Source organism: Gordionus sp. m RMFG-2023, chromosome 3, assembly GCF_954871325.1.
Source record: "Gordionus sp. m RMFG-2023 chromosome 3, tfGorSpeb1-WG-v2, whole genome shotgun sequence".
NCBI classification, from domain to species: Eukaryota; Metazoa; Nematomorpha; class Gordioida; order Chordodea; family Parachordodidae; genus Gordionus; species Gordionus sp. m RMFG-2023.
The window spans coordinates 5,867,366-5,888,998 of record NC_088777.1 but is presented as its reverse complement, the minus strand read 5'-3'; the positions used below and the strand labels follow the sequence as shown (position 1 = coordinate 5,888,998).

At 25.7% G+C, this 21,633-nt stretch overlaps 1 protein-coding gene across 2 annotated transcripts; it reads right to left on the bottom strand.

Annotated features, from left to right (window-relative positions):
• Positions 1-1,379: 1,379 nt before the first annotated feature.
• On the bottom strand, positions 1,380-16,484 carry LOC135927430 (uncharacterized). 2 transcript variants are annotated; one of them, XM_065463407.1, is made up of 6 exons: positions 16,374-16,484; positions 15,916-16,002; positions 13,641-13,768; positions 12,185-12,353; positions 8,356-8,505; positions 1,380-1,736 (listed from the first exon to the last, which is right to left on the bottom strand). In XM_065463407.1, the coding sequence occupies exons 2-6, from the start codon at positions 15,983-15,985 to the stop codon at positions 1,609-1,611; spliced, it is 645 nt and encodes a 214-aa protein (XP_065319479.1). In that variant the 5' UTR covers positions 15,986-16,002; positions 16,374-16,484; the 3' UTR covers positions 1,380-1,608. The 2 variants fall into 2 exon arrangements, with proteins under 2 accessions (XP_065319479.1, XP_065319480.1); XM_065463408.1 differs by lacking the exon at positions 16,374-16,484 and adding an exon at positions 16,061-16,184.
• Between the last annotated feature and the right edge of the window lie 5,149 nt (positions 16,485-21,633).

The following is a 21,633-nucleotide window of genomic DNA, read 5'->3' as shown; positions in this document are numbered from 1 at the left end:
TATAAATTTTACCAGTGAAGAAATGGTCAACGCTATTAATTTTTCAAAAGAAAAACTCAGCATGTGGTGTTGATGGTAAACCCTCCTATTTTAAATACTATTAATTTAAAAAACTTACCAGTGTCATCAAGTTTTAACAACTTTTTTAAATAACATATTAAAAAACATCCTGATACAAACTCACCAAATCCTTTTTTGTAGCACGTCTAATCGCTTTATCCAAGCCATTTGGTGGTACCCCTCTCATTGCAGTAGGCTCTTTTCAGAAGATTAATAACCAAAATAAGCGAACGTATAAAACATGATGCTGTCAACATTTTAAACTCTTTTCAACTAGGTTTCGGGATTATGGGCGGATGCGAAATTGCGGCTTATACTTTAAGAATATACATTAAAAACCCACCACCAGACTCATATTATGTAAACTAGATTTCAAAAACATCTTTAATAGCCTTTATCGTACCCCTTTTTTTAAATTTTACTATGAAACTTTCCACTGTTACTCTAAAGTTTTTAAGTCATTATGTGGCATTCAGATGCCTTTGACATATTGACTTTTTAGATTCTGTCCCAAGTAGGCACACAACCAGGGGATCCATTGGGATCTTTTATTTTTTGCTTTGGAATAATTAATCTCATTTACAAAATTAAACAAAATTTTAATCTAGATCTTAATCCGTGGTAAGGTACTTAGCGCTTTAAAATACTTGGAAACCAATTCCCAATCTACCGACCTCACAGTTAATAAATTAAACTAAATTATGTTCTTTAAACAATAAGCCACCAAATTTAACAGGCTATAAAATCATTGCTCCCAATAGTTTAAAACTAGGGTCCCCATTAGCTAATGCTACCAAGTCAGCAGATTTCCTTCATAACATAAAAAATTTTACAGCATGGAACACATTCTTTGTCATTTATCGGCACACCAAAATTTATCTTATACGCAAATGCCTATAATATATATACCAAGATTTTTGCACATTTTCCGATCACTATCTTTTCTAAAAAACAACCATTTCATATCAAAAATCAGTATAGCATGATTGTAACAAAAAAAATTTCAGATTTAAATTTTCTGAAAAGGTATAATTTTTATAAAAAAATATTTTAACCATTTCAAATAGCTTATATTTTTAGGACTTTCAAGAAGATGTATTATTTATTCAGATTAAGTGTTATATTATAGAAGGTTTGAACGAAAAATGTCCCAACCATTCCTATAGCCTTTTTTAATTGAAAATAAACAGTTAGTGACTAAATCTCTTTTAAATTTAGTAAAATTTTCATAGCTTTATCATAAGTTATCCTAAAGTTCGGAGACTTTTAAAAGTTTTGAAACAAGTTGTTAGAACACAACTTTGGTATAAGATATAAAATTTTGCGATACAAATATATTTATAAAAATGGATTTGAATATTCAATGAGTGAATAAGCAATATTATGAAATAATAAATGTATATAAATAAAAAAAAATTAATATTTTATGATAGGTTATCAAGCGAACAAAAATATTATAACATTATATAAAATGTTAAATTATAAATTGATGATAAATATACAACTTTCTATTGACACCATTAACGAATACATATGATAAAATGATTATTAAGGTTTGAACAAATGATTAGCAGCGCAGTAATTAGTAAAATAAAATATATTTCCACTTGATGATGCCATTGATAAAGCCTGATTATAATCTGCATTTGAAGACGCAAATACAAATATCTCTGTACCTGTTTAAAAATAATATAAGATACAATTCTTTAAGTAAAAGAAAATCTGATTTTATCAAAAATATATTTTGGTATAAGAAGTGTTGTTAAACGGCTCGATTTGAGTTGATTTTTCCACGGATAACTCAATATTTTACCTAGAATAATATTACTAATGCCTGAAGAATTTGCCTCCCAGATGGCACAACGATCTAGACATCAATTAGCGAGATCTAGAAGCTTAGGCAATGTTCTGGCTAAAATATTGAATTAGCTGTTTTTAAAAACCGGCTCAAAACGAGTCATTTAACAACACTAGGTATAAGTATAGTATACCTCCCCTTCATGATTACAAACTAATATAGATTTTTTGTACAAATTTTAAAAAAATACATAAAATTTTGTAAGGAAATTTTTTGGGAGAATGTTGGAATGCCTCTGGTAATATGAGATTTTTAATTTTTAAAAATCTACTTGATTTGAGATTTTTGATTCCTCATATTTGGGATTTGGAAAAATTGTTATTTCAGAAAACTTATGATATAAAAAAAAATTTAATTATAGAGATAATATATATATATATTATCCCTCCATATGTATAAATATATACACTACCGGCCATATTTGGGTAAAAGCGAATTGATTAATTAATTTAATATGTCTAGACATGTTTAAACTCGGAATTTCTATAAATCTTTCTATGAAATTTTAGCCTTCGTAAACAACATGTCACAAATGAACAATTTGGTAAAATAGGGTTCTTAGTTTTTTTCAGCAACAATTTTAAGTTACCCATTGTTTTTTGGTAGTAATTAATACCTATTTAAAAAAAAATTCCTAGATTTTTTTGTTTTACAAATCATTGTTTAAAGAATTTCAGTCTTTATAAAAGAAAATAAATTTCTATTACAACTAAATGCAAAATAATTAATTTACATATAAGTAGTAAAAGTAATCGCCGAATTGCTAGAGAATTAACTCTAGCTCGACGAACAGTCAATTGTAAACTAAAAAGATTACGCAACAATAATACAATATCGAATCCAAAGAGGCCTGGAAGACCTCGCAAAGCGACTTTAAGCGATAATAGGTATATAGCAAGGATCAGTAAACGCAATCGACGCCTTGTCGCCTCAGAGATAGCTGCGGAGATTAATCTGACTCAGGAAACCCCGATAAGTGTCACAACTGTGAAAAGATGCTTTGAAAGCTTTGAACTTTATGGTAGGGTAGAGGTCAAAAACCCACTCTTGAGCAAAAAAATAAACTCAAGCGATTAAACTGGGCACGAATACATCAATTTTGGACATCAGCCAAATGGTACCACGTCTTATGAAGTGATGAGTCAAAATTCGAAATCTTCTATTCTAAAAGAAGGCAATATATTCGCCGCTCAGCTGGAAAGCGAATGAACGATCACTCCATAATTCCTACAGTCATATTCGGGGAGGGTCTGTTATGGTGTGGGGGTGCTTTGTTGCGGGGGCAACCGACGACATTGTCAAAATTAAAGGAATTCTTAACAAGGAGGGAAACCGGCAAATTCTTGAGGACCATGTGATTTCATCAGGATAGTGTTTAGGGAGTAACTTTTTATTTCAACAAGATAATGACCCATATCATATATCCAGGCTATGTAAAGATTATTTACAAAATCTACAACAACACGGTATTCTCGAGTTAATGACTTAGGCATCCCAGTCTCCCGATCTCAATCCAATAGAACTTTTTCGAAAGCGGGAAAAAGCCCTCTAACATCTCATTCGCACCTTAATTTCACTTCCGAATATTTAACAAATTTCATCGAAAGATTACCAAAAATTTGTGCTAGCAATTATTAAGAATAAAGGTGGTCATATTGATGATACCAAAATTTGATCTTTATTAATTCTATGTCTTTTATTTTTTGTAATTTTATGCAAGAATATGTAAACTTATAAATAAATTTGATAAACCATATTGTGTGTTATTTGTCTTATTTTAACAAAAATGTTAAGAAAATGCAGGGTGGGCACTCATTTATGGCCGGTAGTGTATGTAATTTTTAGCCTAATATACTAATTTATTATTAAATATATTTAAAAGAAAGATCAGTATATATCTATTTAATAATTTGAATGATATATAATTTGATATTATTCTAGTAGGTTATTTACAGAATATATTGTTTAGCCAATAGCTAAGTGGAAGGCTTATTTTGTATATTTAAAAAAAAAATAACATTCGATTAAATTTATCCTATTTTATATTATGAAGGCAATTTGTTCAACTTGCTTTATGACTGTAGCCATGCAATATTGTTATTTTTCTAATAAAATTTTAGTTATTGGTACAAATCCTTTAATATAATCATGAGGGTTATTCCTTAGTGTTTACAATTCTAACTATTTTTAGAGAACCTAAAGGAGCCCATGTGTCACTAGAAGGTTCTTAGGCCTAGCTTAAACAAAATTATACCATCTCCTATGTTGTCTAAGAAATTTACTTTTAAAAATATCGATATTTTACCAGATGAATACAAAGTTAAACTCATAAGCCAAAAAATTGAACTTGTAAGGCCTATTTTCATTTGATTTACATATATTAGAATACTTTGGTCCCAAATTTAAAAAATTTTTTAAATCAATAGGTCAATGACTAAAAATGATGTCAATTGACCCTAACTCTACTTTGTTTAAAACAACTAGTAATCACCTGGATATAGTTACATATGTTTTTGATCCTTTACCTATTTAAAATCTATAGCGCATATTTTAAAACAAATTCGTAATTATTATTATATTTTATAAATTAAGGTTATACTACTACCTTTATTTAAAAATGTGTGCAGTTTTTCCATAAATATATAATGGGATATAAAACTTATTTAATTATTGGCTTATTAAGAAATGGAAAAGTTCCTAATCAGAAATAAAAGGAACCTACCAAAAGAGGAAAAGTTTCGATAAAAATACCATTTATGACTTTTTTTATTTATTTCTTTCTTTCTTTTTGCCACTTTTCAATTTTATGTCATTTTAAACTTTTTTTTCGGTAATCTTTTATCTTATAATTTTTTTTTTCTCTTTATTTTGATTATTTTTTTTTATTTCTCTTTTTAGCCCTATAGTAAATTCTTTGATTTTTTTTTAAAAAAATATATGTATATAATTTTTAATCATTTTTTTTTTACAATTTTTAACCTTTATACAATTTGATATTTGTTTTGCCCTGCAAAGAAAGCTTTATAAATAAAATATATTTTAGTGTCTCTATCAGGCTTAATTTTTCAAGCCCGGACCGAAATTTTTTTAAAAAAGGTTTACCAACCCGCCAGGCCCGAATTTATTTAAATGGAGAAATTAATTTTTATAATTACTCAAAATTAAAGACATATGTTATATGTCGTTTAGTTTCAATAAATAAAAACAAATATTTTTATTTTACATAAAAAATTCAAAATAAAATTGATAAAACTTTGCAGATCTCTTATATATTTACTTTAGAAAAGAATGATATGAATACTTCATTGAATAATATTCCACTTTACCGTAATAGTTTAAAAAGAAAAGTGATCGGCAGGCGCATAACCAGGAAAGAATTCGGGAGATCCCCGGGCTTCCTTTGGAAATTTGCCAATGCAAATATCATTTTAATTTAATAAAATCTACTAACCTCCCCCCCCCCTTCTTCTCCTACTACATCCTCTCAAAAATTTATAAAAATATCGTTAAATCACTATAATTAATAATATTTTTTATAAAAAAATAAAAATGTTAGTAATTTTTTCTTAAAATAACTACTATAATTTAAAATGTTTTAGATAGAATATATTTTTATTATAAATGACAGGAAATGAATACTAAAATAATTTATATAAAAATATTTATAGCTCCATAACCCGCATTTCAAATCAATTGAAAATGTGTTATATCCAAGAACCCTGAAATAATGCATTTTTGCGTTCCCGTTTCCATCAAAAAAAAAAATTGTTTTATTTCGGCTTCGTTCCAGCTTTCGGAATGTTCCTATTTTTTTAAAAAATCTACACTAAAATTTTTATTTACTCGTTAAAATGAAATCAATTTTTACATCGAAGGAATAATATATTTTCAAAAAAGATTATCATTTATATTGGTTCTTTGTGGTGTTAGAAGTATAAATTTAGTGTCGAAAAACAACACCTAGATAAATAAAAATATCCATTTAAAATTTTATGCAATAAAAAAAATATTAATTTTAATGATTTTAAACCCCTGGACTTCGAGTGTATTTGAATTTAAAAAGCATATTTCAGATTTAGCTTTATTTAGAGTAGGGATATGTTTAGAGAAATATTTTTAGAAGGTCCGCAGATGGTACCATCATAGATACCATATGTTTAAATTTAAGTTTAAAAAAAAGGTTTTTAGGGAATGAACTAGGTTACGTATACCAAGATGAGTGGCAAAGGGTCTCGACAAGGTAAGAGCCCTTACATCAGAACCTAAAGAATATTATTTTTTTAAATCAAAATCTACTAAACACTATTTTAAAATATAATTATTCTTGTTTTTTTGGGAACTTGTAGTCTCACCTCCGTTTTTATAGAATAAGGTTTTATTTTATATTTGATATGATAATTTTCATATAATTTTATTTGATAGATTATAATAAAAAAGTATAGTATTAATATAGAAAATAAAAAGAAATTAATGCAACATTTAGATTTATATTTTCTTTTTTATATTTTTAGTAATGGTGTTAAATGGCACGATTTGAGTCGATTTTTAAAAACGGCTAATTAAATATTTTTTAAAATATATTGCCTAAAGTTCGAGTTTTCGTTAATTGATTTCCAAAATTTTGTGCTATTTATGAGCAAAATATTCAGTCTTGCGTAATATTTTTTTTGGATAAATTGTTGAGTTAGCCGTTTCTAAAAATCCGTCTCAAATAGAGTCATTTACTAATTTTTAGGAACGTTCAGGGACCGTTCTGTCCGGTTCCGTTTACATCCCATAAATTTACTCAAAGTTACATTTGGAACATTTTGTTCCATGTCATTGGTTATTTATAGAGTATGAAAAAAGCGAGCTGAGAATTCATTATTTTAGAAATAGGAAACCTGTATTCCTATAAGTGAAGTTATTGAATCTAATTGTTAATGATGTATATTAGTTATAGAAAGGTAAAGTTTTTATGGAATTGTAAAACTATTAATTAGAATAATAATTAGGTTAATATATTATTTTGAAATAACTTGATTCTTGATCTTATTATATATTAATTAAATTTTTTGAGTGATAACAATTTCCCCTTTCCATTTTAAACTTAGAATTTAACAGTTGTTAAGCTATCCATGTACTATGGACTAGTTAGAAACAATGTTGGACAAAAGAAGTATTTAGGAGTTTACTTAGCAAAAAATTGGGATATATCAGTAATATCTTCGAACCGGGCGTCATAGGTCACAAAAGAAATAAAAACTAGAACTAATCGATAATCATATATCTAGCTTTCCTGTATTTATAGTTCAGAATGGAGTTAAACATTTGGTAAGAGTTTATATGCTAACACAAGTCGTAGTTTAGGGCGTAATAAGGGATAGAGTGTTGAAGACATTAGTTATACAAAAGAAAGGTTTTTATGTAATTTATCTGAGATTTTATTAATTGATAAAATTTATTATCTAACCCCCAAGACTACAGAAAGGAAGGAGTCCGATTCTAAGGGCAGACATTAGTCTAGTTTGTTTGTATTCTAAAGTAAAGTTCTTTCATCACAGAGCTATTTATTTTATAATGTCAAATAAATTAGGTTTGGCTAATGGCTAACTATCCAAATATCCTAGAATCGATTCACTTATCCTTGTCTGATGGGGAAAGACCAGGTGGCCCTACAAATGTTCTTTGGTTTAGAGGAAAACTTCTTATTTGATTTGTGGCTCCCAGATTCGCTCATTGGCCCGATTATAACAGCCGAAAGGTCAAAATTTTATAAAAGAACCTTTCATATTTATCTTTCATCACTATATTTATTTCAATGGGGTGACTCCCTAGGATATTTTTATGTTTAAAATTTTAGGTAAAAATAAAAATTTCTTTTCCCAAATTTATGGGGATAGTGAATCTAATTTCTTCGATTTCTTTTTAAAAATTCTATTTTTCCCCACATCTTGCATGTTTTTTATATATGATTTTTAATTATAATATAATTTTTATAGTATGTTATGTTTTAAATATTTTACAAGTTTTAATTAAAAGAAAAGATAAGAAATTACATAAAAATGAAAAATGAGTTTGAAAGAATAATAAAAAAAAATTGATAGTAAAAGATAAATTTAAGAAAAATAAATTTCAAGATTTTAAAATATTTACTAAAAATATTGCGATTTTCATTTTTGAATTAGAATGTTTCTTTTGATCGACACTTTCCTTTTTAATTGACACTTCCATATTTGATTTACTCTCCCCCTCCCCTTCTTTTTTATCTTATTTTGTTTATTAGCTTTTTACTTTTGGTAATTTTTTTTTTAGATTCTATTAAACTTTTCCCCATTTCTTAGATTCTTTTTTCCATTTTTGTTTGGAAGTTTTTTACTTTTTTCATATATGTATGTACCTTTTCTTTTTTTGTGAATAGAAAATCCTGTATATTGATCAAAATTGAATAAATTTACCTTTTGATTTCATGAGAGTAGCTATTGGAGCTGGATCTACACTGGACACTTTAGAAATAAAGACAATTGCTACTTTCTTAGCATTTCTGCCCGCGTTATTTAACATGTTATTTCCAAGTGTTAAAGCAGTGGCGATATCAACAGTGCGAGCTAGATAAAATAAAAAAATATAGATTTTTTTTTAAAGAACATACCTAAATGCTGCGAATCCGCAAAATAGGGTTCAAAACTAGATCAAAATCGCGAACCCGCATAAGTTCAAGGTGAAACTGAATCCAATATCGATTAGATTCGGGTTCATATAAAAGTAACGGTTTATATCAGTCGGAACCTCTAAAAACTGGGTTGAACTCTTTATATGCTTTTATTAGAATTATATATAGAAAAGCACATTATTTTTTTAAATTCACCAACAAAAATACATATATTAAAGCGTTTATATTATTATTAATTGCACATTATAAATAATAACTAGTTTATAAATTATAACAAATAAACATCATTTATTAACAGTAGAGTTTTTAAGTGGTGTGCTACAGCGTGCTAACTATAGCGGCTACTTTTTTTGTAATTATTTAATTTTTTTAGCCCGCTACCTTTTTTGAAAATACCTAAGTAGCCGCTACTTAGCTACTTTAAAAAAATATAATTATGGTTAATATATTAATAAAATATCAATTATAATTTTTATGATTTATTATTTAATTTTGAAATTGAAATTGAAATATATTTTCAATTTGTAATTTATATTTTCATTTGAATTATAAACCTAAATCACGTGTTAATAATTTCAAATGTAATCGCCTATGGATATTCTGATAAAAGTGATATTCAGACAATGATATTAATGAAATGGAGGATATCTGGGAAGAAAATGTTCTTAATAGCTATAATACAAATTTCCTATTCCCTAGATTTAAATTTTTTTTAATAATCCAAAACTGGCTTCAAATTTATTTGTTGAAAATGTAAAAAAAATATTTCCTCAAATCAATCCGGTGGCTATAACCTCAAGAAACACCTAAAGGTAAATTGCCATTTTTACATTCTAATAATATTTAATTTATAAGACTGTTCATGAGTTTTAAGGAAATGGAGAAACATCTAAATAATTTTGGTATAGGCTCTACATCCAAAAGACTAATTCAATTCAAACCAAATTAATTAATAATGCAAATGACAATATTTCTCAGAAATTGGCTGATAAAGTTATTGTTGATTTTATAATTTATACAGTTCATATCCTTGGTTGATAATCATCATTTACCATGATGATTAAAACACTATCCCCTGGTACAACGATTTTATGCAGCCAGATACTAATGAATAAAATAGGAGATAACTTTAAAATGATGAAAGATGCTCTAAGTTATAAGATATACCATATATATGTACCACGGAAGATAGTTGGACACATAATAAAAGTAAAAACTTATTTATATTTATAAATTAATCTGATTAAATATTTTTGAGCTTATTTGGGAATCAAAGGCCATATGGCAACCCTAGTGTCGTATTTGTATATACGAATATATTTGTTTATTACACGAAATGCCGATCAACCGATTAAAATAAGGTTGATTGGATATAAAAATTACATGTGATGATATATTTTTTCTGATATAGATTATTATAAAAAATTATAATTAATTAATTTCAATTGCGAGTCTTTGTCTTAAGAAGAAGCCTTCACGAGGTTCATCAGTTAGTTTGCGGATTAGCGATCCAAGTTCCTTGAAGAAAAGAAAGAGCACGATTCCCAAAGGTAGTCAAGGTAGTGGAAATGATGGGAATGAATAAGTGATCTTGGGATATCTCTGAATATTTTGCAATTTTTAGAAGCTCCTTGTTCTCCAGAATGTTAAGGGATTGATTGGAAGGAGCCAATGGATCAATACACGAGTAATCCCAGACCAAGAATTGACCTCGCTTCCAGGGAATTTGAGAGATCATCAGCTTCATTGGCAGCCTCATCTCACAAGATGATTGGAATATTTTTTATATAAGTTATATAACAATAATTACATATTATTATTGGTAACATATTTTCTATTAATTACAATTAGTTATTATAAAAAAAAATTTGATATTGGGAAAAACTATTTAACTATCAACCTAATAAACTTTTGAAATTAATTAATTAATTTTTGAATATGAAAATTACGTAAATTATTTGTGGGTAAAATATTAATACAAAAATCATTGGCGTAATTTTAGTGTGTTTTGTCAGTTATATTTCTTTTCTGCTTTCTGATTTTTGTAGTTTCGTATAGTTTTTTTTTGTGACAGTAGTTTTCTTTGGGTTTCGAGGATTTTTCTGTTTGGTTTTTTTTACCTACGACTTTAAAAAAAAGATCTGCTGAATTAGCCCTCAAAATGATAATAGGATGCCAGACATTCGATGTACTTGCAAATAAAATTATTGATAATCTATCTTATATTAAAAATATGTATATAAGATTAAATACGCCCTTACCCTCAAGTGCTAGTTCGAGAGATTCTTTAGTAAGGCAAAACTTATACTTTCTGATAGTCGCTCTAGACTTGGGGATGATAATATTGAAATGATTTTATTATTAAAATGCAACTAATTGCCATAAATATTCATTTTTATTACATAAATTTTTTTATAATCAAAACTAACTATATTTTAATATTTATAAATGTAGATTTTTATATATTTATAACCAAAAAATAAAAATTTGTTTGTAAATTTTTTTATAAAAGATAGCTTAAAAAGTAACTAAAGCTACTTTTGAAAAATCGTAGCTAATATCGAGCTACATTTTTTGACAAATAGTGGCGTTTAACAACTTTGATTAACTGCAATATTGAACATTATTTGCTAAAATAAATTAGTATTGAACTAGCTGTACAATTAAGATATTTTACACCAGAGAAATTATAAATTTTATTTTTGAAAATCAATCTCCATGTTAACTGAATTGACACCGTATAACATAAGACAATCGATATAGTTCAGAGACCCTCAGTGATAAAACCACGTAATTAACTTAAGAAAAACATCACCTATGCTGGATTCGAACATAGAACTATAGGAGTAGACGATTGTGATACATACAATGAACCGACTAAGCTCAGATGCTACTCAAAAATATCAAATATAATAAACAATACTATCTTATATTTTAATAAAACACTTTAAAAAAATTCAACGCTATTACAGCCTTATCTTAAAAAATGTTGTAAAATGAACCACGTACAAATATTTATAAAAATTGTAAGTAAAACATTTTTAACCAAAATTGGTTGAGAATATCCACAATTCGGATAAAAATTAGAAATTCTATTAATATACTAGTATAATAACCATTCATATTACTTTATAAGCATTAAATTATAGTTGAAACCGATAATATATTATCGGTTCATGTACGGATAGATATTATGGTTCAGGTCAGATAAAAAAATTCGGGTTAATGTTTAAAGGTTTAGTTTAAGTTCGGTTTGGATTCAAAAATGTATTTTAAAAACAAGGAACGGGCTGGTAAATTTGAAATATATTTTGAGCATAATGTTGAGAACACAGGCTAACATTATTTTTAAAAAAATTTAAAATCCGCAAAAAGAGGTCGACCAAATCATCCAATCAAAAATTTTTAAAAGATAGCTGTTTAAACAAATTTTTTTTTAGATATGAAATTTGTTTTTAAAATCATCTGGTAATTTTTCTAAAAAAAGAGCCAGCGGCTAAAAAGGTAAATCCTTTTTTTTGAGAGGGGGGGGGGGGTGGAATTTAAAAAAAAAATTATATTTAATCGAATTCGTATTTCTTCAAATTTTGGACATAAATAAAAGAATATTAAACCTGCTGTGGAAAAAGTTGTTGTTGGTAAAATAGTTGCTAATATTTGAGAGAAGTACGTGGCCTCCCTCATTTTTAATACGACTTTACGAGAGGTACCATAGGATGCTATGCCTTCAGTTGAAAATCCTGGGCCTAAAGGATTGTTGATATATCTCAAAAATAGAACTCCCTATTGTATATTATATAATTTTAAAATAAATAAATTATAATAATTTTCAAATATTATATATAACGACTTCGCTAAGAAGAAAGAAAGAAAGAAAGAAAGAAAGAAAGAAAGAAAGAAAGAAAGAAAGAAAGAAAGAAAGAAAGAAAGAAAGAAAGAAAGAAAGAAAGAAAGAAAGAAAGAAAGAAAGAAAGAAAGAAAGAAAGAAAGAAAGAAAGAAAGAAAGAAAGAAAGAGAGAAAGAAAGAAAGATACATTTTAATTCTTTAGAATAAATTTTAAAAAAATAATATTATAGTAGATCAAGGAACCAAAAGTAACATTCCTTTATCATTTTAGAAGAGAGGAAGATAAGAAGAATTTGGTATTTAGAGCCTACATAACTATAATTATATTTTAATCTGTTTAGATTTATGCAAACATATATATAATGAAGATCATATACACCCGGTGAAAACTCGAAAAAAACCCTAAAAAAATGTAAAAGCTTCACAATATAAAAATGTCTATTCTGAATTTATTTTTTGATTAAGAATTTGTCAAAAATTTTGATGATGTTTATCAAAATTTTCTTCGAAGCAAAAGTTAAAACGTTTATTAAAATAGATTTCCAGAAATAAGGATGTGTCTTGGTTCAACATGTTGATACCTATTTCTATTTAGCCTAAGCAGCGTTTGAAACCTTACTTTAATTTTCTCAAAGTGTTTTGTTATTTTTCATTTAATCGAAGCTATATAGCCACTATTTAGTAATAAGATTAAACCAGGAAACAACCGAAGACCTTAATATATCAAATATAACAATACAATACCATCCTTAGCTAAGGTACGATTCAGTCAATATATATTAAAGGGTCGTATTGTATTTTAATAAATTTTGGTATTTTTATCTATTTAGAAAATTTCTATATGTTAACTCAAAAGCAATTAACATCGTGCTTTTATTTAGATTCAAAAACAAATTCAAATCGACTCATTTATCATTCATGTTCATAAAAATAATAAAATTTACTAATATTATTTGATTTATATAATGACGAATATAAAATTGTTCGATTCGTTTAAAAGAATTCAAATACCAATAATTTATAATTTGATTCATATTCGTTTTTTTTGAATTTGCCCAAGATAACAAATCGAATTTTTCAAAAATAATAAAATATTTAGAGCCGAGCTTGGGCTGGGTATAGGCCGTGCCGTTATTAAAAATTGTACATTTATAAAAAAAATATATTAAAAGTTAATTTATAACACATAATATTTTAATTTATAAAAAAAAAAAATTGTTTACATAAACTATAGCTACTCCGCAATCATATTCAAGTGGGTTAGTGTAAATATCTTCCATTATAGCCACTACGTCAGCAGGGGGCTGAGGCGCAATTAGACCAGCAAAGGTTATAAGGTTAGGTAACGGGACTTTGTTAATATAATTTTTAAAAAAAATAAAATAAACACCGATATTAAAATATTATTTAACGAAGAATTATTATTTTTTTAATCAAAAAGGAAACAAATTAAAATTTACAGATATAATTAGGGTTCTAGCAACTGATGGATTTTATGAAATATCTCAAATTAGATCAAATATCTTTAGCTAGTTAATATTAAATGAATAAATTATCATTTATTTGGCCTTTTTGGGGTCAAATCTTGAGACTAGTACTGTTAAATAACTTAATTTGGCATTACTCTTGGCTCGGCCAATCTCTTAGTTCTTATATATTGAATAAAGACAAAAGTTAGAGGATACAAACTTAGCTGAGCCGTTTAGAGTTGGCTAAAGTTACGAGAATTAGATGATTAAAAACCTTTATTAGCCGTTTATCAAAAATGGGCTAAACTAAGGTTTGTAAAAACAATAAAAAAAATAAGAATATAAAAACAAATCAAAACCATATAAACCAAACCAAAGCGAACTTCGAATTTACTTTTTTAAAAGATTATTATAAATGACAACACCTTTCTTATATTTTTTTTTATAAATGCAATCCACGTAGAAAATATATAATGTAAACCAATATTTTTCTGCAAACTCTTTTCTTCTAGAAGCAATTTAATAAAAAAAATTCCTAAAAATTAATAAGAATGTATTCATTTAGAAAAATAGAATGGTTCGCCAACATTTCAGGCACGTAGCCAGCGGGGAGAGGAAAAAAATCCTCTCCCCCCCCCCTTACCAGATTCATTTAACTTAGCCATATCTAATTCCTGTTCTCTGCCGTGTATAAGAAATTTGTTTATGTATAATTCTATTTAATTTATTTACACTAATGACTATGATTAGGCAAAAATTTTCTAGGGTGTAACGTAATATACAGAAAATATTCAAAATTTGCTTAATATAATTATTTATTATTTTCGAAGGCTCTTGTGCTACGAGGATGACATCAAGCGATTACCTAATTTTTGGATCTAAACCAATTTTAGGTGCTCTTGGAGAAATAAGGGAATGTATTTTTCAAAAGAATAATATAGATTTGACGGAAACTATCAGAATCGCCAATATAATTAAGATATAATATTGATCATGAATTTCATAAAATGTTTGTGATTGTTGAGGAGAAATCCAAACTATATGATTTTTGAGATCCGCACGCCTTGGCTCGAATCTTTTCCAATATAATTGTGGAATCAATTGAGGACTATTATAAAATAACAGATGATATTCCACTTTTGGACACATTAGCTAAAAAGCGGGCAAAAAAAAGGATTCTGGGACAAAGCTCTTAAAAAAAATTAATATCCTCCCCCCCCCCATTCTCTTCAATCTCCTGAATAAATCATGACTATGGATTCAATGTAAATTTCAAAAAATTGAAATAAAGAATACTAATATAGACAAAAGGATAAATATCATAATAGGTTATGTTAATTAGATGTAAATTTTATTTTATTTTTTTACGAATATAGACATTTAAATTGATTTATACTGTATATGTATTCCAAATAATAGAATAAGGATTGATTTTTACGGTGGTTAGTTTATTATAGATATATTCCCCTAGGAGTAGAGTATTTATTGTTTAATTTCAATTTTCATCCAAATATATAGAGATTACAAATATAAGTTTATATGTTCAAAATTAATTCCAGAGGATGATGATGATATAAAAATTTATAATTGAAAAAATATATATTCATTATACCTTTTTCTTTCTATAGCTCTACTAAAATAATTTACTAATGTAATCTATTAGATATATGATCTAATATTTTTACGAGGTCTAATATACGTAACATAATTTAGCTGCTAAAGATTAATAGACAAATTTAAAATCTTGATCAATTTTGACCATTTTAACAATTAAATTTATTTTTAACCTCAAATATCTATATTGAAATCAATAATATGCGCAGGACAATTATGGGACATTAATTATGTAATAAATGTATTATTCTTTACAAATCTATAAACTTGTGCATTTATTAATAAATAAAAATATATAAAAACTAGCAATTAATTATTACCAGTTATTATTATTATTATGGTTTTTACAATCAAAAAACGTTTATTTCATAATTCCTTATGTTATTTTAAATTATATATAATCATAAAATCATACATTGAGCGTGAATCAATGGTAAACATCCCATCATAGTTGAAACGACTGTCAGCACATATATAGAAATCATATTTGAGCTATATTGTGCTTTGAAAATAAATATAGGAAGTCAATATAAACAAATTTATGATTTTAAAGATATTACCTTAATTTTTTGCTATTTTTTGTTTGATGATTAAATTGACATTTTTTGGAGAATGATTAATTAAATATTGTCATTATGAAGAATACAAACTTTTTAAAATCCTTTTTGTATTATACATTTATTTAAAACTTAAAATGACACAAAATTAATTCAACAATACCAATATTAATAACAATATATAAATCATATTAAACAAGAATTATACTAATAAACTCAAACTGAATAAAATATCCATTCTAGTCACCAGTTAAATTATTTTGAAAAAAATGCATGGGGCTTAAAGATATATGCAAAAAAAAAACTATAATTTTACCTTATGTTGATACCAAAATTTGCTTTTAATTTAACTTTAATTAAAAATTATTATTTTTTTAGGAGTAAATTATCTTTATTTACCTAAAAATAAAAGAGGTGAGATTATTAATTACTTACAAACCGTATGCCAATTTTATATAAAGCATAATAATTTATTTTAACTTTTTAGAATTTATGTATTTAATAAATATAAAAATAAAAAACTTTCAAAATTGTATATAATCTTGCCTGGTATAAAATTTTTTTTATTATATTTCTCAGTTTTGTAAGCCAGAGGGTCTTTTTTTTACCTAACTTATTTGATAGGGTAAAGGTTAATTCTAGACGATATGAGAGTGAGACAATTTAGACAACGGAGGTATCTGAATTTTTAAATTCTGATATCTAATTTGTGTTCCAAAAAAGTTACTATCATCTTACAGTAGAGTCACCGACCCTTTTCACTTGAAAGGGTTCGTATTTATTATCAAAAAATATGCAAGAAATATAAATTATAGGTTATTTGATTTTCTCTGTTCATAAAACTTGAAAGTTCGCTATATTGTAAAATATGGGAATAATTTTATTAGTTTTTGCCATTTTCCGATCATTATACTATAATATATATATATATTAGAGATAAATAGAAGAAATAGATAAAATGTAAACTAAAAATTATCTATGTTCCTCTTTCAAAAATATTTATTGCGGATTAAATATGCTACTCTGTTATTTCTTATATTTATGGATGTGATTCACTCAAAGTAGAATATAATAATAAAAATATAACAAAATATTTATTTGGGAATAAATGAAGAAATTTTGTCTATGAATTTGAGATATAATTATCATCTATTATATTTTACAATTTTCCCGCTAAATTATTGAAAACTGCCCAACTTAAATTCCCAGGAATTTTGCATCACCAATTATGCCACACCCAATAATACAGTTTTTTTCGAATCTTATAGTTTATATTTTCAGCGCCTATTTTATTTTTACACAGATAATAAATGAAAATCGTTTTATTTTTAGATCTAGTTTTTAACTATAACTTTAGATCTTTCAGGTTCTGGCTTAATAAATGATACAATCTAGATGAAACCCCCCCCCCCCTCTTTCTTAAAGAATTTTGATATACGAAGTTAAAGCAGGGTTTTAACTGATTTTGTCATTACACTTACAACAAAATTTTCAGCATTATAATATAATTGTTCAGAAAGATCGTTTTTAATTCAAATTTTCGCGTGACATCATTTTTATATATCAATAAATTATTTTATTTCATAACCTTGAAAAGAATATAATTATATGTCTGCTGTAACTTTGGCTGTATATATATTTTTTTTTAAATTTAAAATTGCGAAATGTGAATAAAATAAAAGTATGACGAAAATAAAATATGAAAAAGATATTTAAAAAATATAGAGAGTTTCTTTTGAAATAGTTGTTTTGATTGATAAGTAAAAATTTAAATGCCAAAAATAATGACCAATAAGATAAGCGCTTTATTATTGAAAATAGTTTTTTTTTCTCGACATTTTTCTTATTAAACCCTCCGAGCTATTATGCACATTAATATTCTTCCATTATCAAAAATGAATAGTATATCAGACATTTTATTTGTTTGAGTTTCCTAGCCTGGGTAACGTATTGGCTATTCAGTTGATTGGGGTTTTTTTAAAAAACAAATAAATATTAACATGCTTTATAAAAGCAAAGTTCTCAGATTTTCATAATATCTCTAATATAATCATTGGTATCAATTTTTTTTTTGCCAATGCCAATAGTTTATACCGCAATTTTTGAAATTTTTATATATTTCGCATTTCTTTTTTCCTCCTTTCTAGCCAGGATAACTCATAAAAATTTAGCACAACATTACATTTATTTATTTTGGCAAAAATTGGTTTCTTTTTTTAATTAATATTAAGTTTCTTAACTCGCAAAATAACCCATCAATACAATCGGTGGCTTGCAATCCATTAATCACTTCTTCTCTAACGCATCATCTAGCTTACTTCATTTCAAAAACATCTCTAAATTTCTCCCTCGCCATCTAGCTTTTTTTCTCCTCAAAAACTTTTACTACATTCCTAAAATTCTTTACGCTCTTCGATCCACCTCAATCTTTAAATTTCCCGACTCAATAAAATCATTTTGAAACTTCCGTCAAATCTCTTTCCGAAGAGATTCTTAATCTTCGCTTCAACCATAATTCATGGCTACAAGCATCACTTCTCATGCAAGCTCGGGGGCATCGGCTTACGCTCACCTCTAACTCTTTCCATCAGTGGATTCATCGCCTCCCGCCTCTCATCTGACTCACACATTAGCCAGCTTTCTCATCTTTCCTGACCCATTATTAGCTGAAGCCCAGACCATTTGGGACAATTCCGTTGTCCCAAACACTCCTCGACCCTCCTCCTGTTTACAGAGAGACTGGGATACTCCACTCAACGAAGAGCTCCGTCGCTTACCTAAAATCGAGTCTTCATGACGACGATCTCACAGTCTTTCACCAATTAAACCAAGGATCGGGTTACGAGTTTCTGGAAACTATACCCTCCAACAACCTCGACTTGTTGCTGACCGCTGACGAGCTAAGATTTGCCATTGGATTACGGCTCAATTGCGAAATTGTTCTACCGTACCAATGCAAACATTGCGAAACCAGCGTCGATCGCAAGGAGCAGACATTGCCTCCATTGCCGCTTTTGCCGAGGCTACGGCGCACCAGCTGCAATGGATATTGCGTGCTCTCAAATCCTGAGGCATTCCATCAAGACTTGACAAACCGGCATTTTAGATCCGACGGAAAACGTCTGATAAAATGTCCTTGATTCCTTGGTCAAGGAGACAGCTACTAGTCTGGGACTTCACCTGCATTGACCCAAATGCACCATCCAACCACAACGTCGATGCCCTCGCTCTTTTTTTTTTTTTTAAAACAATCAAATATAGTTCCATAGACCCCTCTTTCTTATTCATACCTATCTCCTGCTCTACTCTTACCACCTTCGGTAGCAAAGCTCTAAGTTTTTTTAAAGAATTAGGCAAACGGATCCGGGAAAACACCGATCAGCCTAAATAGTCCCTTTTCTTACGACAAAGACTTGCTACCGCCATCATTCGCTCTAACTACCTAAGTTTCATCTCTTCCATTGAATAATCTCCTATGTCTATGCCCTCTCTCTCCCTTCTCTTTCCTAGTTTCCATTCTTTTATCCCTTACACTTTCTTTTTTTTTTTTTTTTTTTTTTTTTTACCTTTATTAATTTTACCATATAAAAAAACGTATTATTTACTATAAACTTTGATAACATATTATATCAGCAACTATTGAAATAAAGAAATTTACCCGTCAAAAAAAAGAGTTAAATAAAAGCCTGAAGATTTAGGTCATATGTGGCAAAATTTATTTTGGACATCTATTAGTGAAATCTCTATGCTTACGCAATATTTTTCTCGCTTAAATGTTGAGTTATTCGTTTTTAAAGCTCGAATCGCTGTTTAACAATAATAGGGATTTATAGAAACTTTTAAAGCCTTTGTAGATTCGAATAGCTCCATTAAATTTTTTGAAAAAATGTTTCGAGACATAAAAAATTTACCGTGTTATATTTTAATCCAAAAGGTAAATGTTGTAGATATTATGGAAATCTGAGTATACTCGGTTTTTATAAGTGATTTTGATTATATTTTTACATCAATTAAGTAGCTAATTCATATGTTATCCCCAGCTAGGAAAACTCAAACAAATAAATATCCCTGGATATATTATTAATTTTTGATAATGTAAAAATTTTTTTGGAGGTTTTAATAAGAAAAAAAAATTGGAAATTATGATGATAAAAAAAACTATTTTCAATAATAAAAAAGCTTATCTTTTATGGTCATTATTTTTGGCATTTAAATTTTTTACTTATCAATCTAAACAACTATTTCAAAAAAAACGCTCTAAATTTTTTATATTTCTTTTATACCTTTCATATTTTAATTTTCGTCATACTTTAATTTTTTTACACATTAATTTTATATTAAAATAAAATAAAATAAAATAAAATAAAATAAATAAAATAAAATAAAATAAAATAAAATAAATAAAATAAAATAAAATAAAATAAAATAAAATAAAATAAAATAAAATAAAATAAATAAAATAAAATAAAATAAAATAAAATAAAATAAAATAAATAAAATAAAATAAAATAAAATAAAATAAAATAAAATAAAATAAAATAAAATAAAATAAAATAAAATAAAATAAAATAAAATAAAATAAAATAAAATAAAATAAAATAAAATAAAATAAAATAAAATAAAATAAAATAAAATAAAATAAAATAAAATAAAATAAAATAAAATAAAATAAAATAAAATAAAATAAAATAAAATAAATAAAATAAAATAAAATAAAATAAAATAAAATAAAATAAAATAAAATAAAATAAAATAAAATAAAATAAAATAAAATAAAATAAAATAAAATAAAATAAAATAAAATAAAATAAAATAAAATAAAATAAAATAAAATAAAATAAAATAAAATAAATAAAATAAATAAAATAAAATAAAATAAAATAAAATAAAATAAAATAAAATAAAATAAAATAAAATAAAATAAAATAAAATAAAATAAAATAAAATAAAATAAAATAAATAAATTAAAATAAAATAAAATAAAATAAAATAAAATAAAATAAAATAAAATAAAATAAAATAAAATAAAATAAATAAAATAAAATAAAATAAAATAAAATAAAATAAAATAAAATAAAATAAAATAAAATAAATAAAAATAAAATAAAATAAAAAATAAAATAAAATAAAATAAAATAAAATAAAATAAAATAAAATAAAATAAAATAAATAAAATAAAATAAAATAAAATAAAATAAAATAAAATAAAATAAAATAAAATAAAATAAAATAAAATAAAATAAAATAAAATAAAATAAAATAAAATAAAATAAAATAAAATAAAATAAAATAAAATAAAATAAAATAAAATAAAATAAAATAAAATAAAATAAAATAAAATAAAATAAAATAAAATAAAATAAAATAAAATAAAATAAAATAAAATAAAATAAAATAAAATAAAATAAAATAAAATAAAATAAAATAAAATAAAATAAAATAAAATAAAATAAAATAAAATAAAATAAATTAAAATAAAATAAAATTAAAATAAAATAAAATAAAATAAAATAAAATAAAATAAAATAAAATAAAATAAATAAAATAAAATAAAATAAATAAAAAAATAAAATAAA